The 14,277-nt window shown below is 31.6% G+C and overlaps 1 protein-coding gene across 1 annotated transcript; it reads right to left on the bottom strand.

Annotated features, from left to right (window-relative positions):
• Positions 1 to 6,756: 6,756 nt before the first annotated feature.
• LOC148275988 (uncharacterized) lies at positions 6,757 to 13,617 on the bottom strand. The gene is made up of 3 exons (XM_088234931.1): positions 13,528 to 13,617; positions 9,742 to 12,813; positions 6,757 to 8,648 (listed from the first exon to the last, which is right to left on the bottom strand). The coding sequence occupies exons 1-3, from the start codon at positions 13,615 to 13,617 to the stop codon at positions 7,134 to 7,136; spliced, it is 4,677 nt and encodes a 1,558-aa protein (XP_088091057.1). The 3' UTR covers positions 6,757 to 7,133.
• Between the last annotated feature and the right edge of the window lie 660 nt (positions 13,618 to 14,277).

Below are 14,277 nucleotides of genomic sequence, written 5' to 3'. Positions count from 1 at the left end.
ATAAATACTATGGTAAAAAGAGTTAGAAAGCTTTTAAAATTACTTGTTAGATTGAAAGGGAGCTTACAAGATAAATTTACGTCCTCTTTTGAAACGTTGCGCAAAAAACCACCGTTAAAATTATAGAAAAAAGGCCTAGAACTTACCATTCAAATTTCATTTTTAAAGAATTAGATAATATACCCAGAATTGATGACATTTTAAAAACAGCATTTATAATACGAACTTTGCAAGAAAAAAAACCGATTAATTTACAAAATTCTCAAAACTCAAGATTTCTAAATAATTTAATTTGACTGAAATGCAATACAACTGCAGTATTTCATCATATTCATAAGTTGGGAGGAAAAACTTTAGTAATCTTACTGAATTCTTAAAATCAATAGCAAATATTAAAATCTGAATTTTTAAAAAAAACATGATACCCACCCTATCCTGAACTCCATGCAGTGGAAAATTGTGTATTTTTTAGAATATAATATCTAATTTTAAGGAATCTGCTTTAGATAGTAAAAATAAAAAGTAAATAATATAATTTGAATCGTGGTCCCGTGGCTAGTGTCTCTGACTCACGGATCAAAGGTCCGTGGTTCGGATCCCACTCTACCCCAACTTGATCCCCATTTTCTAATAGTGAGTTATTTACAACTCGTTGAAAATGGCCTTCAAAATGAAATATCAGGGTAGATTATTTGAACGCAAATATTCCTTTTCTAGTAAAATATATATTTATATGTAATACAAACTCCCTCTCTAAACACGAGTTTTCCCTTTATTAATTTTATTTGACTCCTCGATGATTTTCCGAATGTTTGAGTTTACTTTTAACCATATTGATGTGCCATATATATGTTTTTTTCAAATTATTTTATATGTTTCTGATCCTATATTTGTGGTGATATACTGACGTGTCTGTGTCAACTAATTGCTCGTCCCATCTCAACACAGAACTTTTAGTCCTATGGAGTTGGGACTTATGTCTCAAATAATGTGCAATAAACTAACGTATGTAAATAAATAATTAACCATGTATGTACACAACATTTGCAAACTTCTTTAATTTGCTCATTTTTTTTTCAACAAATAAAAATAAAAATAAACTTTTATAAATATCGTTTGTGTGAGGTGCGTGAAGGTACATGAATATTAACATTTGCTCAATTATTATTTGCTAGCGAATAAATCAATTGAAGACATGAGTGAATGAATTTTACGAAATTTTTTTTTACGTAGATGAAAATTTTATGCACAGCCCTTCCATATAAAACCAACTACACCACAAAAAATAGCAGAAAACCTATTTCGAGAGCGAACGAAGGTGTTATACTGTCAATATTCGTACTGGTGTTCAAAACTTGAAACCCAGATATCTCTGCTTTTTGTTTTTGTCACATAACACCTTTATCCACTCATGTCTTCAATTATATATATATTTTTTTTATTTTTTTTATTTATTTCTTAAGTTAGCTTATATTAAAACTAAACAATCAGAGGAATAATACCCCATTTATGTATGATAAATTAAATGTTTTACCAGTTAAGGGTATTTTATGGAGCAAAATTATTATCCAACAGATGTTCAGCTCGATATATAAAAATAAATTAGAACACAGCTATCTAACAAGATTTACATCTGTTGATGGCCTAGTAGTACCAAAATTTAAAAATAAATACGGACAACGTACGTTGGATTATATTGTTCCAAAAGTATTTAATTTGTTGCCACTTGACATGAAAACATGTCATAGTAAAAATAAAATTAAGTTTCTATTACGTAAGTGGTTAGTAGATAAAACATTCCTATATTGATTTATTATTTATGTAATATTTATGTAATACATTATTTAAATTTTTTAATATTTTTTACTTATTATTATTTTTTTACATATATACATTTTTTTTAAAAATAAATCATTTATCCCTCATTAATTACATTTTTGTTATTTTCTTGGGTTAACCTTTTCTTTTCTTTTATTACTTTCTTACTTTCTTATTTCATTTACATTTTTTAGATCTTAATTTTAATATGTACTTTTAATTTTCTTACTATTTTTTTTTTCTTCCTGTAGATATGAATTGAAATTCTCGATTTACTTTACCTTGTTTAATTTATTTTTTTATCTTGTTTTGATTACATTTATGAGCACACACTATTTATATATGTGTCTATTATTTTATTTTTTTTCTTATATTTAAAATATATTTAAGTAAATTACTATTCTTTAATTTTAATTGTATTATTTTACTCTATTTTCTTACTTAAAAAAAAAAAAAATCTTTAAACTATTTTTATGTTTATTATTTTATACGTATACAGCATTATGTCTGTACTCTTCTTATTTGATTATTAATTAAAACTAATGTCTGAGCACCCGATGACAAACTATTATTGAATGGTTTATCGGGACAAAATATATCTTAATACTTTGTTTTCTTTATAATGTATTAATATTGTAATAATATGTATATTTTATTGAATAAAGACTCTAAAAAAAAAATTAAAAAAAATATATAAACTATTATGTACATTTACATCATCTATATATATTTACATTTCCTTACAGTAACTTATACATTTATTTTTAAATTCTTTCAGACACTTTTCATTCTTCATACATTCAGGCATCTCATCATACATTTTTAAACCCTTATATATCAAACAATTTTGCGACTCAGCTCTTTTCAATAATGGTAGTCTTATTTTATCCTTTTGTCTAGTAGCATATTCATGACAATTTTTGTTTAAGACAACTTTATCCTTAAAATATTTTGGTAATTTATCGTGAAAAAATTTATGTATAAATATCAACATATTAAATTTAAGTCTCCTTCTTAAAGATAACCATTTTAGTTCATCTCTCATTTTTTTTACATTGCTATATTTATTTTTCTTAAGAACTATTCTCATCGCTTTATTTTGTAAAATTTCTAGTTTATTTAAATTTCCTTCGTTTGCTAAAAATAATATTGTTGAGCAGTAATCTATATGTGGAAGAATGATTGTTTTGTATGCGAGCTCATACTAATGAATTAAGCCGCAAAATATTTTTCAGTCTACACTCACTTAGAAGGTTGCAAAAATTCTTACCCATTAGTACTAAATGCACTCTTGTACAAGCATTACTACTACCCATTCTAGATTACGCTGATGTTTCCATGACTGATTTAAGCTGTGAGCAACTCGATAAACTTGAACGACTTCAGAATACATGCATAAGGTACATTTTTGGTCTTAGGAAATATGACCACATTTCTGATTATCGTAGGCAACTGAAATGGCTCAAAATTAGACAGCGGAGAGACTATCACTCCCTCTCACTTCTGTTCAATGTACTTCATAGTCCTAACGCTCCTATATACCTGTGTGAAAAATTTCAACGCTTATCAGTTCATGGTTTACCTCTTCGTTCTCATTCTCAAGGCACTCTCTTAATACCCATACACAATTCCTCTTTCTTCTCTAACTCATATAGTGTCCATGCGGCTCGACTGTGGAATCATCTCCCATCCACCATCAAAGATGTTACTACATTATCTCTGTTTAAATCACGTCTGAAGAAACATCTCCTTTCTCTTCCTTAATCTCTCCTCCTTTCCTTTTTCCTCTTTCCTCTTTCCTCTTTCCTCTTTTTTCCTTTTTCCCATTGAGTAATAGTTTCGATTTAAGGTAATTTATAAACAAATACGTTTATTTATATTTTTATATATATTTAAATTTTTAATCTTTTTTTTCTATTGAATATGTACTGTAACTTGAATTATAAAAATTAAACTTTTATTTTATTGGTTGGTTGGAAGAAATTGCCATTTGGCAATAAGCCCGCCAATGTACAAATAATCATTATGTACAAAAAGTTAAATAAATAAAAATAAAAAAAAATTGTTTTGTAAATTAGTTCTGCAGTATCTTTATTTAATTTATTTCTCAATCTACTAAGGAAAAATATTTTTTTTGATGTTTTTTTAATAACGTGTTCAAAATTTGCATTTAATGTCAATTTTGAATCAAGTATTATCCCCAAATATTTCATTTCATTAACCTTTTCTATGGTTTCATTATCAATAAGTACATTCATCCTTGGGTTTGGCTTTTATTGAAATAAAATACGAGTGATTTTTCTTCTTCTTCTTTCAATAGATCTTGCAATTTACTCAGACAGGGTATCAATCTTGGTACTGTGATGAAGACCTCCAATTTCTATCCATCTCTTTAGTGGTCGACAAACCTCCCGTCTCGTGTATCGTGATCTAAAGAATCTTTGCTGTGTCTTTTTTTAACGTGGTCTCTTCAAAATCGTATTTTCTGCCTACTCCATCAAACAATGTCCTCTATATTGCAGGTTCTGCCGATCTCTTTTTTTAGGAATCCTATCACTAGGGATCCTACCTACGATGGCGGTAATATTTTAATTTCTGATGTTCTAAGGAGATGTTTCGTTCATACAGTGATTGCTCTTACTTCGATTCCATGCGTCATTATGAGTTGGATGCATCTTTTGTATATTCTGACTTTGATTTCCACTAGCTTATGCTTATTGCCCAGTGTTCCTCAGGCCTCTGGAGTTAACTCCTCTTTTATTGGACTGTTTTTTTTACTAGATCTCCACACCCAGGTACTTAAATTTCATGACCTGTTCTGTCTTCGTCTATAAGCAGTTTGCATCTAACAGGGTGTCTTAGAGAGTGATACTTACTAGTGGTGGTATTCTGAATCTTCTGAATATTCTCTAGCCCCTAGAGACGGAATAATATGAAGATTTATATTTTTTAAAACGACGACACTTTGCTTCATATAATGGCCGCACTGATGATGAAACGTCCAATGGTGTATAAAACTGCTTCAAAAACGGAAATGAAACTAATAAGATTTGGTCAATTCAACCAAATTAAGTGATTTGGGTAATGCCTAAGGTCACAATAATGTTCTGACTGAAAATCATCATGTTTGATTTCACCTGCTCATATTTTTTGACATTTAATTATCGGTATGGCTATATATTAAGCAAAAATTAGTCGCATGGAAAAAATAAATATCCCCAAATCAACCACTCTCTAGGGATAGAGAAGATTCATAATTGCACCCCAGCGCTGCTATTCCGACCGCTCTCGCGCCCGTACAAAACACTTTTATGTATGTAAACACGCGAGATAAAGCTTTTTCTACGGCCGTTCTCGCGTCGAGAATAGCAGCCCAGGTATATGTATAAGTTTTTGCCGGTTTTTGTGGTAAAGAAAGCACGTAATTTTCAAGGGAAATTATTTTTTTGTTTATTTAAAATATTGGCCATCGGTTTCTACACACTTCACCTATCTTTCACGTATGTTACTATTTACAAGAAAGTGAGTTTTTTTATTTATTTTGCTTTTCCGATCCCTCATTGATTAATCATATAAAGTGCACCAGAATAAACACGTTGTTTATAAAAGAAGAGCCACTGCAATGCATTTATATTTGGTTAAATAACTTTATGTAATTTGTATAAAGTAAATGTAGAAGCATGGAATATTTTTATAATAGTGATACCAGTCTTTAACTTGATTGGTTTAAATAAAAAAATATAATTTATTTTTATTTCAGCTAATCAAATTGCCTAGCAAAAAGTTAGCAGGCGCACGATGTACAAAAGCTAAATTACGAGTATTTATTGCTTTTAAAATTATTGTTTAAATAATTATCATACTCGCTTCGTAAATTTTAACGTTGTTGAATATAAGATGCATAGAAAAATTAAGTCGCGCTAAATTATTATTAATTAACAGATATTTCAATGAAAATGAAGAACCTCTTTGAGAAGTGAATTTACAGGACTTATGACGTGTCATTGATTGGTTTAAGTTATCACTTAACATTTAACATACTATGTTAAGTTTACTATTCTTCCCATGCTTGAACGTACATTTGTTTTAAAGAGATCCTCAAACTATTTTTACATTATTTTTTTTAGAAAAATGACACGTATCTCAACATGGTGATATTATATAAAGAATCCAGTCTAGGCATTACAAGAGTAATGAATTCTACCATTATTTGAACTTCTATGGACGCTAAACAGATATGTCTCGTCAATTCTTGTAACGACTACAATAGAAACTTAATTTCATATAGGCATCGACTACCACCATCTGTTGGTTTCGTAAGTTATTAAAACTAACTTGTAATGTTTTTTTAGAAATGCTTTTGGATTAATTTTTTTAAGATGTAACCCGTCAAATAAAACTTAAAAAGTCACAAGTTAAGAACGTTACTTAGGTGCTTTCAAGAGAAAATAAAAAGAAAATTTAAATATTTATCTTTTTCGGTAAAATCCATTGACGGATAAATACCGTTTTTGTTTACGTTTGGTATATATCGAAATATTGTCGATTAAGACTGGTCTAAAAATGAATAGGTGCCTTTCAAAAAGTCAATCATTTCAAGTGTTTCATGGTAAGCAATATGAAAAAATCTCTCTTGTACTGTGAAAAGATTTGAAACAATATGTAAAAAATAATCAACAGATGTCGGTAGTGTTTTTCAAAAACTAGAATGTGAATGTTTCTATTAAGGGGATATAGGTTAAAAAAATGAATTAATATGGTATTCTACGTTCAGATACCATAAAAATCTATTTATTTTTTTAGATGGATACAGGGGATAAATTAAGCAGGGTGTATCCATACATCTATCAGCTTTTTTTATTTTGTCGATACCTAGTTAATATTATTTGTAGATTCTACAATTTTATATTCTGAATAGTACAATAAATACAGATTGTATGAGGATACAAAAACAATTTATTTATAAACACATTTTTACATTGCATTAAATGGGGTTAGTAAGTAATTAATACTGAATCTTTAATTTTACGTAATGCTAAAATAAAATGTTATTTCTTAATTTTGAACAGCTTGAAAAAACTTTACTTATTGATCAAAGCATTATTTATGTAAAACAGAATACAAATACGTAATAATAAATTACATAGTAAAATAGGAACACTCCTTAAAAAGACGTATTATCGAATATTTCAAAAATATTTTAACGTTTAAGTTTGAAATATTGCAATAAATTAAATATTACTTGTGAAATGCACACAGCTAAAATTTCCGAACTTCAAGTTTATAACTTTAAATTTATGAAAGGCATTTTTATTTTATTTTTGAGGACATACGTAATTGAAATCGCATTTCGATGATTCGGGATTGAAATACGATGACCCGGGACATTTATATTTGTATTGTATAAACGAATTACTAATGCGTGTGCATAGAATGAAACCTTTGCAGTTTTCCACTGAAACATCGGGATATCGTCCTAAAACTGGACATACGAAAGGTGTTGTTACAGTCGTGGATGTCACCGTAGTAGATTCAGTTGGTGTACTCGTAATAGTTGTTGTACTGGAAGCTGACATGGATGTCGAAGAGTTTTTATTACTAAATGGACATTCATATTTAGAAGAACACAGTTTAAGTTTGGGATCAAAAGCGGTACCAATAGGACAACCAAACTTTATTTTCATCAACCCATTTACGGCTGATTGATGACACAAAATATAACCTTTGCAATCATCTACAGAGTCATCGGGATATCTTCCGGACGAAGTACATACGAAAGAATTATTTAGAGAGGTATCATTAATATACGGACAGTCAAAAATATCCGGAGAAGTACAAATTGATGTTTCGGGATTAAATAAACTAACATCTGGACAATCCAAAAAAATTTTTTCATAATGCCCATCTGATAAATGGGTACAAAATACAAAAGTTTTACAATCGTTTCTAGTTGGATGAGGGAAATGGCCTTCTGCAACACAATTAAACGGGGCCCGATGAATAGAATCTACGTAATTTACCACATTTTGAGGCAGAGATGGAGATGGACTATAATTTGTAGGACACGTATATGCATGCAACGGAACGCATTTGGATTTAGTCGGATCAAACACTGATAGCGTTGGACACGTAATTGAGTACTGTTTGAATTCAACCCCGATTTTAACACAAAGAACGTAGCCACTGCAATCTCTCTTATACGGATCGGGAAACCGTCCAACTGCACTGCAATAAAATGGCGTATATGTGGAGCTCGAAACGACGGAATCGGTCGTGAATTGTGATGCAAAGGTTTCATTTTGTACGCATTTATAATTTGATGAAAGAACACATTTAGATAGTGAAGGATCGAAAACAGTAGAGGATGTGCAATTGAAATAATGTGGCATTAAAGAACCATTACTACGAGTAGTGCATAGAATATAACTTTTACAATACGGTACTTGAGTATTCGGAAACCGGCCAACTGTTTTGCATATAAAAGCTTGATCTAATAAATAAACCCCGGTTAATGTAGCTGAAGTAGAGGACAACGTTGAATATGATTCTGTACTTGCTGTAGATCCCGAATCTGAAGATGATGATATCGTCTCATAGGGATCACTTATTTCGACAGTTTGATTGAACATAAATCCTAAGCCAACTGAAGTATGGTCGAAAGAAGGAATATTGGAAATTGTGGAACCATTGTAATCTGTCATCGGATGTATCGATTGTAGAGTAGTTGAGAAGTTTTCCACACTTTCGACTTCAAGTGATAATGGGTCTTCTGTGGAAAATCTAAAATGAATCTCTTCTGTTGTGGGTTTTATATCGTCAATTTCCTGTATCTGGATAAATGTTAAGGATTTCATATCACTGTAATATCGAAAGGTAACAAAAAATAATCAAAGAAATGGTTTGTAATATAATGGTTAATAATAAATAGGATGTTAAGTAAAATTTACATCAAATACGATTAGTGTTAAATGTATAAAATACGCACGTACCTACCTACCTATATTTTATTAAATACGAATGAAATATTGTATTACCTACTGAATGCTATTGTCACATTTTCATTATGCTATTGTCACATAAAAGGCCTTTAAAACGTGCAGAATGCTAAATTAAGCATACAATTTTCATCCATGTTTCAAATATACATTTTAAGGTTAAGGATAGGAAAAGGATTAATCAATTGGATGATTTTGTACATGCAAGCCCAAGTTTATTTAAAATTACGAATACTTAAGTTATTGTATTTCCTGTATCTGTAAAAAATTATTATTACATTTTTAATGATCGTGATTAGTTTTAAACAAGATACCTTCCTATGCGTTGTAGTTTTACTCAAGTTATGTTATCAATCTTTAATTTATCATCTCTTTATGTTGTATCCTAAGCTGGTATTACGGAAATTCATGTCTTCTTGGATGACGATTTTAAATAATTTTCCAATGAGCAAGATCAAAGTTTTTTAAAATTTTAAATACGTTAATAGACTATCAAACAAAGCCAAAAAAAATTATTTTTATTTTTGTGTATCATATTATCATTGCAACGAATTTTTTAAGATTATTTTTTTTATTATTCCGTGCGTGACATTCATTATTCATGAATTCATTCACATTCTTTATTCCATTATAAGTTGTCCTGATTGGTGGGTTAACTCTCTGGAAACCAGAAATCTATCACAAAACTCTATCATTGGTCGATTTAGAAGAACTTGTGACGTCATTCCAAGTAGTTCGTTTTTATAATTTTTTTCATACATTTTAGAGAAACTTCGCAGTACAATTCAATGCTTTAATTTTTACCGCGTGTAATAAAACGTTTTTCATGCCCGATTTCCCTTAGCACTGAAGTTCCTCATTTTAGTATTATTTTTTTTATGTAGAAGGCATTTTATTGATTGGTTTGATTTGCAACTATTAAGGATACATCTGTTAATTCAGAAGTCAGTGATGATTTAGGATAGGAACCCATGAATCTTGCAGGAAAATAATTTCTTTGTGATGTGTCTTCGTTTTGTGTTGTTGAAGTCATTGATTGTATATTGTGTCGATTTGAAAAATAATCTAATAAAGTCGGTGAATAAGTTGAAGGACTTTCTTCAGTTATTGGGATATTAAAGTTTTCTGTCGTAACCTTCAGCTTTAAGAAAGGATATTCATGGGATGATCGATAAGATGATGTATAAGTTTCGTTCGATAGGAGTTCGTTTTTGTCTGTATTCGTACCTAATAGTGATGTCTCTCCTAATGAAATTGAAGATTCATCAGTCGTTGTTGGGAAATGGGTATTTAATGTATCTCGAAAGGTAAAGGATGTGTTTAAAAATGTTGGTTTTTCTGATATAGTTTTAGTTGATTCGTTCCACATTAAGTCCGATGTATTTGTATCTAATTCAGGAAAAAATACTATGTTATTTTGTTCGCCACTTGTTTCAAATAATATTTCACTGATCGATTCAAAGGTATCGTAAACAATTAACTTAGTGAAATTCGTCGATGAAGATTGTGTAGTATCATCTTGAATAGTTTTTGTCGATTGATGATTAATTGATGTTAAATAATCTGATTTCAAATGATGCGTTGAATCTTTTGGGGTTGAATAAGTGGTTATTTTATTGATTTCAGTTGATGGTATTGAATAAAATGAAGTGTTTGTCGTTAATAAAATATCATACTGTGATACATTCTGAATGGTTTTAGTAGATGCGGTTATTGATGATGTCGAAACAATTGATGGACTCTCTGTGTAGAATAGAATTTTGGCCTGAGATGAAATATCTGTGCTCTCAGCAGAAGATTTTGTTGTTATAATAGAATCAGTGGTTGATGGTTTAGATGTATATTTGAAATGAGGGTTAGATGTTGTGAAATTTGATGAAATTGCCGAACTTGTGGGAATAAAATTAATGAGCGTGTGAGATTTTAATTTATCTGGAAGAAAATGAGAAGTTAATGAGTCATAAACATCAGTTGAAGTGTTGTATGCAATCTTATTTGACGGTAATGTAGCGTAAAATGTATTTTGAGTAGTATTTGGTAGAGCATATATTGAGCTGTCACTTGTATCTGATGAATCAATTATTGAAGATAAACGCGTTGTCGGTATTTTTGTGTCAGGCGTTAATATCTGAACTGCGGGCGCATAAGTTTCATTTATATAAGAAAAATGTAATTTTGATGTTGGTGGAACAATTGTTGACGAACTCGTTTCTGAGAAAGATGCATTAATAATCATCGTATGAGTGGTTACAGGAATCTCGAAGGCGTTTGAGGTTTCAAAACTTGCATTTAAAAATATTTTTTCGTCAATGGTCGTGTCACTTATTGCAGACTGGGTGGATGATAAAGTATTAGTAGTTGGTAAAAAATCTCTTATTGGAAATGTTTTTTTTTTAGGTGATAGTATATTGATAATCGGCGTGGGAAACATATTTGGTTGTTGAGTAAATGGCAAAGGGATCAAATCATTTTTAAATGTTGCGAGATTTGAATTTGTGGCTAGATGGCGATCAATCTTATCTGATGTTGTCTTTGAGAAAAAAGACTGTGCTTCTGAAAATCGAGAATGTACTGTAGATGAAGTTGAGTAGAATGAAATAAGGAAAGAAGATAGATTTGATGTTAAAAAAACAGGTTCTGTAGAGAATAGAGTCATATTTCTTGAGTCAGGTACTGAATCAGGAATAGTTGTACTTCTAGGAGAAGTAGCTACAGTTTGAGAGATTGGTGTTGGATTATCAAATGTCGAAAATGTGTTATTCGATGTAAGTAACCCGAGAGACATTTGTAGTGCGTTCTGTGGTGAAATAGAATATGATATTGAAGATAAATCTGTCGTCGAAGAAGATGATTCAATAAAAGGTAAATCATCGATTGAAGGAGATGTTCTTTCAAATTTATAAGGTGACATAGAAATAAGTGAATTTGAGTGCGGGTATTTAGAAGACGATAGAATATCACCTGAAGAGAAAGACCAATCTGAAAGTGGAATGAGTGTGGTTGTTTCTGATGATACAGATAAATTTAGGTTGGATACGTTATGTGATCTAAGAGGCATAGGTTCATTAAGAGTTAAATTTGTCGATGGTTTGATATTTGTTGACGCCAAATACGAGCTCGTTATCTGAGGTAAAACAGTTGACATGTTATACAGAAAGCTCGACCGTGGAATGTGTGAAGGAAAAGATTTAACAGTTGATGAAAAATTTGTTAGACTACCTGTGGTCAGATTGGGAAGGGTAACGGATTTTTGAAAAAATGGCGGCGCACTAGACAACCCAGTCAGTGACCAAACAGTTGATGGAGAGAGATTGTCAGCAGATAAATCTGTGGAAGCGCTTAAAATACCGTTTGTTGTTGGCGATACAAATTCTGTTGTCAAATGAATAGGCGTTAACTTGATGAATGTTGAAGATGAGGGCGTGTTTGTCGATGACGGTTCAGTTGAAGAAGAGATGTGATCATTAGAGAAACGTGTAGATTCAATAGGCATATCGTGTGTTGTCGACGAAGTAAATTCTGTTACTGAAGGAACCGACGTTGATCGGACCAATGTCGATGATGAAGGCAAGTATGAAGATGATGTTATAGTTGAAGTTAAGTAGTCATCAGTCGACAAATATGTGGAGTAGCTGGAAATACCGTCTTTTGCAGATGTTGGAAATTCTGTTGTCAAATGAAAAGACGTTGATTTGATCAATGTCGATGATGCGGACGTGTATATCGATGGCGGTTCGGTTAAATTGTGATCTGTAGGCATATGTGTAGATTTGCTAGAAACATCATCACTTGTGGACGTTATGAATTCTGTTGTCAAAGGAGTCAACGATGAGTGCAGGTATGCAGATGATTTTGAAAAAGTAGTAGGATGGTCGTTAGTAGATAAATGTGAGGAGTTGATAAAAATACCGTCCGATGTAGAAATGGGAAATTCTGAAGTCAAAGGTGTAGACGTTGATTGAACCAATGTCAATGATGAAGGCGAATATGTAGATGAAGCCTCAGCCGTAATTAAAAGGTAATCAGTTGACGAATGTGAAAAGTTGCAAAAAATACCGTCGGTTTTGGAAGTTGAAAATTCTGTTGTCAAATGAATAGACGTTGAATTGATCAATGTCGAAGATGGTGACGTTTCTAAAGATGATGGATCAGTTAAAATGAACATCTGATCAGAAGATAAATGTGTGGATTCGATAAACAAATTATCTGTTGTCGAGGAAGTAAATTCCGTTATTGAAGGCATTGACGTTGATCGGGCCAATGTCGGTGATAAGGACATGAATATTGATAACGGTTCAGTTGAAGAATAAAAGTGATCCGTAGAGAAGCGTGTAGATTCACTTGGCATATCGTCTGTTGTCAATGGTGTCGACGTTGATCGAACCAATAACGATGAGGGTGAGTATGTAGATGAAGGTACAGCTAAAATTGAGTGGTCGTCAGTAGAAAAATGCGTGGAGAAGTTGGAATTGCCGTATGTAGTGGAAGCAGGAGATTTTGTTGTCAAAGAAGTGGACATTGATTGGATCAATGTCGATAAAGAGTGCGGGTATGAAGATGATGTAACAGTTGAAGTAAGGTGGTCGTCAGAAGACAAATGTGTGGAGTTGCTGAAAGATGATAGTTCAGTTGAAGTGAATATGTGATCAGGAGATAAATGATTGAATTCTCTAGACATACTGTCTGTGGTCAAAGGTGTTGACGTTAAACGGACCAATGTCGATGATGAGGACGTGTATGTTGATGGTGGTTCAGTTGAAGAATGTGTGTGATCAGAAGTTGATTGTGTAGATTCGCTAGACATATCATCTCTAATCGAAAATAAAAATTCTATTGGTGAAGGAGTTAACATTGATCGGATTAATGTCGATGATGAGTGCGTGGATGTCGATGATATAACAATTGAATTTGGGTGGTCGTCAGAAGACAAATATGTGGAGTTGCTAGATATATAGTCTGTTGTGGAAGTTGAAACTTCTGTTGTCGAAGGTATCGATGTTGATCGAACCAATGCCGTTGATGAGAGTGAGTATGGAGATGAAGCTACAAATGAAGTTGAGTGGTAATCAGAAGGCAAATGTGTGGAGAAGGCGGAAACACCGTCTGTTGTAAATGTTGAAAATACTATTGGTGAAGAAGTCGGTGTCGATGATGAGTGCATGTATCTAGATAATGGAACAGTGGAATTTGTATGGTCGTCAGTAAACAAATGTGTAGAGTTGCTAGAAATACCATCTTTTGTGGAAGTTGGAAACTCTGTTGTTGAATGAATGAACTTTGACTTCATTAATGTCGATGATAATAAAGGAGATGTCGATAACGGTTCTGATAAAGGAGAGATATACTCAAAAGATATTGTAGACTCACTAGGCATTTCGTCTGTTGTCGATGAAGTAAATTTTGTTATTGAAGGAGTTGACTTTGAACCATTGAATTGAACCAACGTCGATGATAAGGACGTGTA

The sequence above is a fragment of the Micrasema longulum genome, unplaced genomic scaffold, assembly GCF_059751315.1.
Source record: "Micrasema longulum isolate JH-2025_06_02 unplaced genomic scaffold, ASM5975131v1 h1tg001302l, whole genome shotgun sequence".
Classification (NCBI taxonomy): Eukaryota; Metazoa; Arthropoda; class Insecta; order Trichoptera; family Brachycentridae; genus Micrasema; species Micrasema longulum.
This window is presented reverse-complemented; position numbering and strand designations above follow the sequence as displayed.

Coding starts and splice junctions, on each gene's coding strand:
- LOC148275988 (XM_088234931.1), bottom strand. CDS start 13,617: ATGTCTAGCGAATCTACACAATCAACTTCTGATCACACACATTCTTCA. Junction 12,814..13,527: donor CGTCCTCATCATCGACATTG/GTCCGTTTAACG, acceptor ATTACGGCTGAG/GCTTCATCTACATATTCGCC. Junction 8,649..9,741: donor TGACTTCTGAATTAACAGAT/GTATCCTTAATA, acceptor ACATTTATCCAG/ATACAGGAAATTGACGATAT.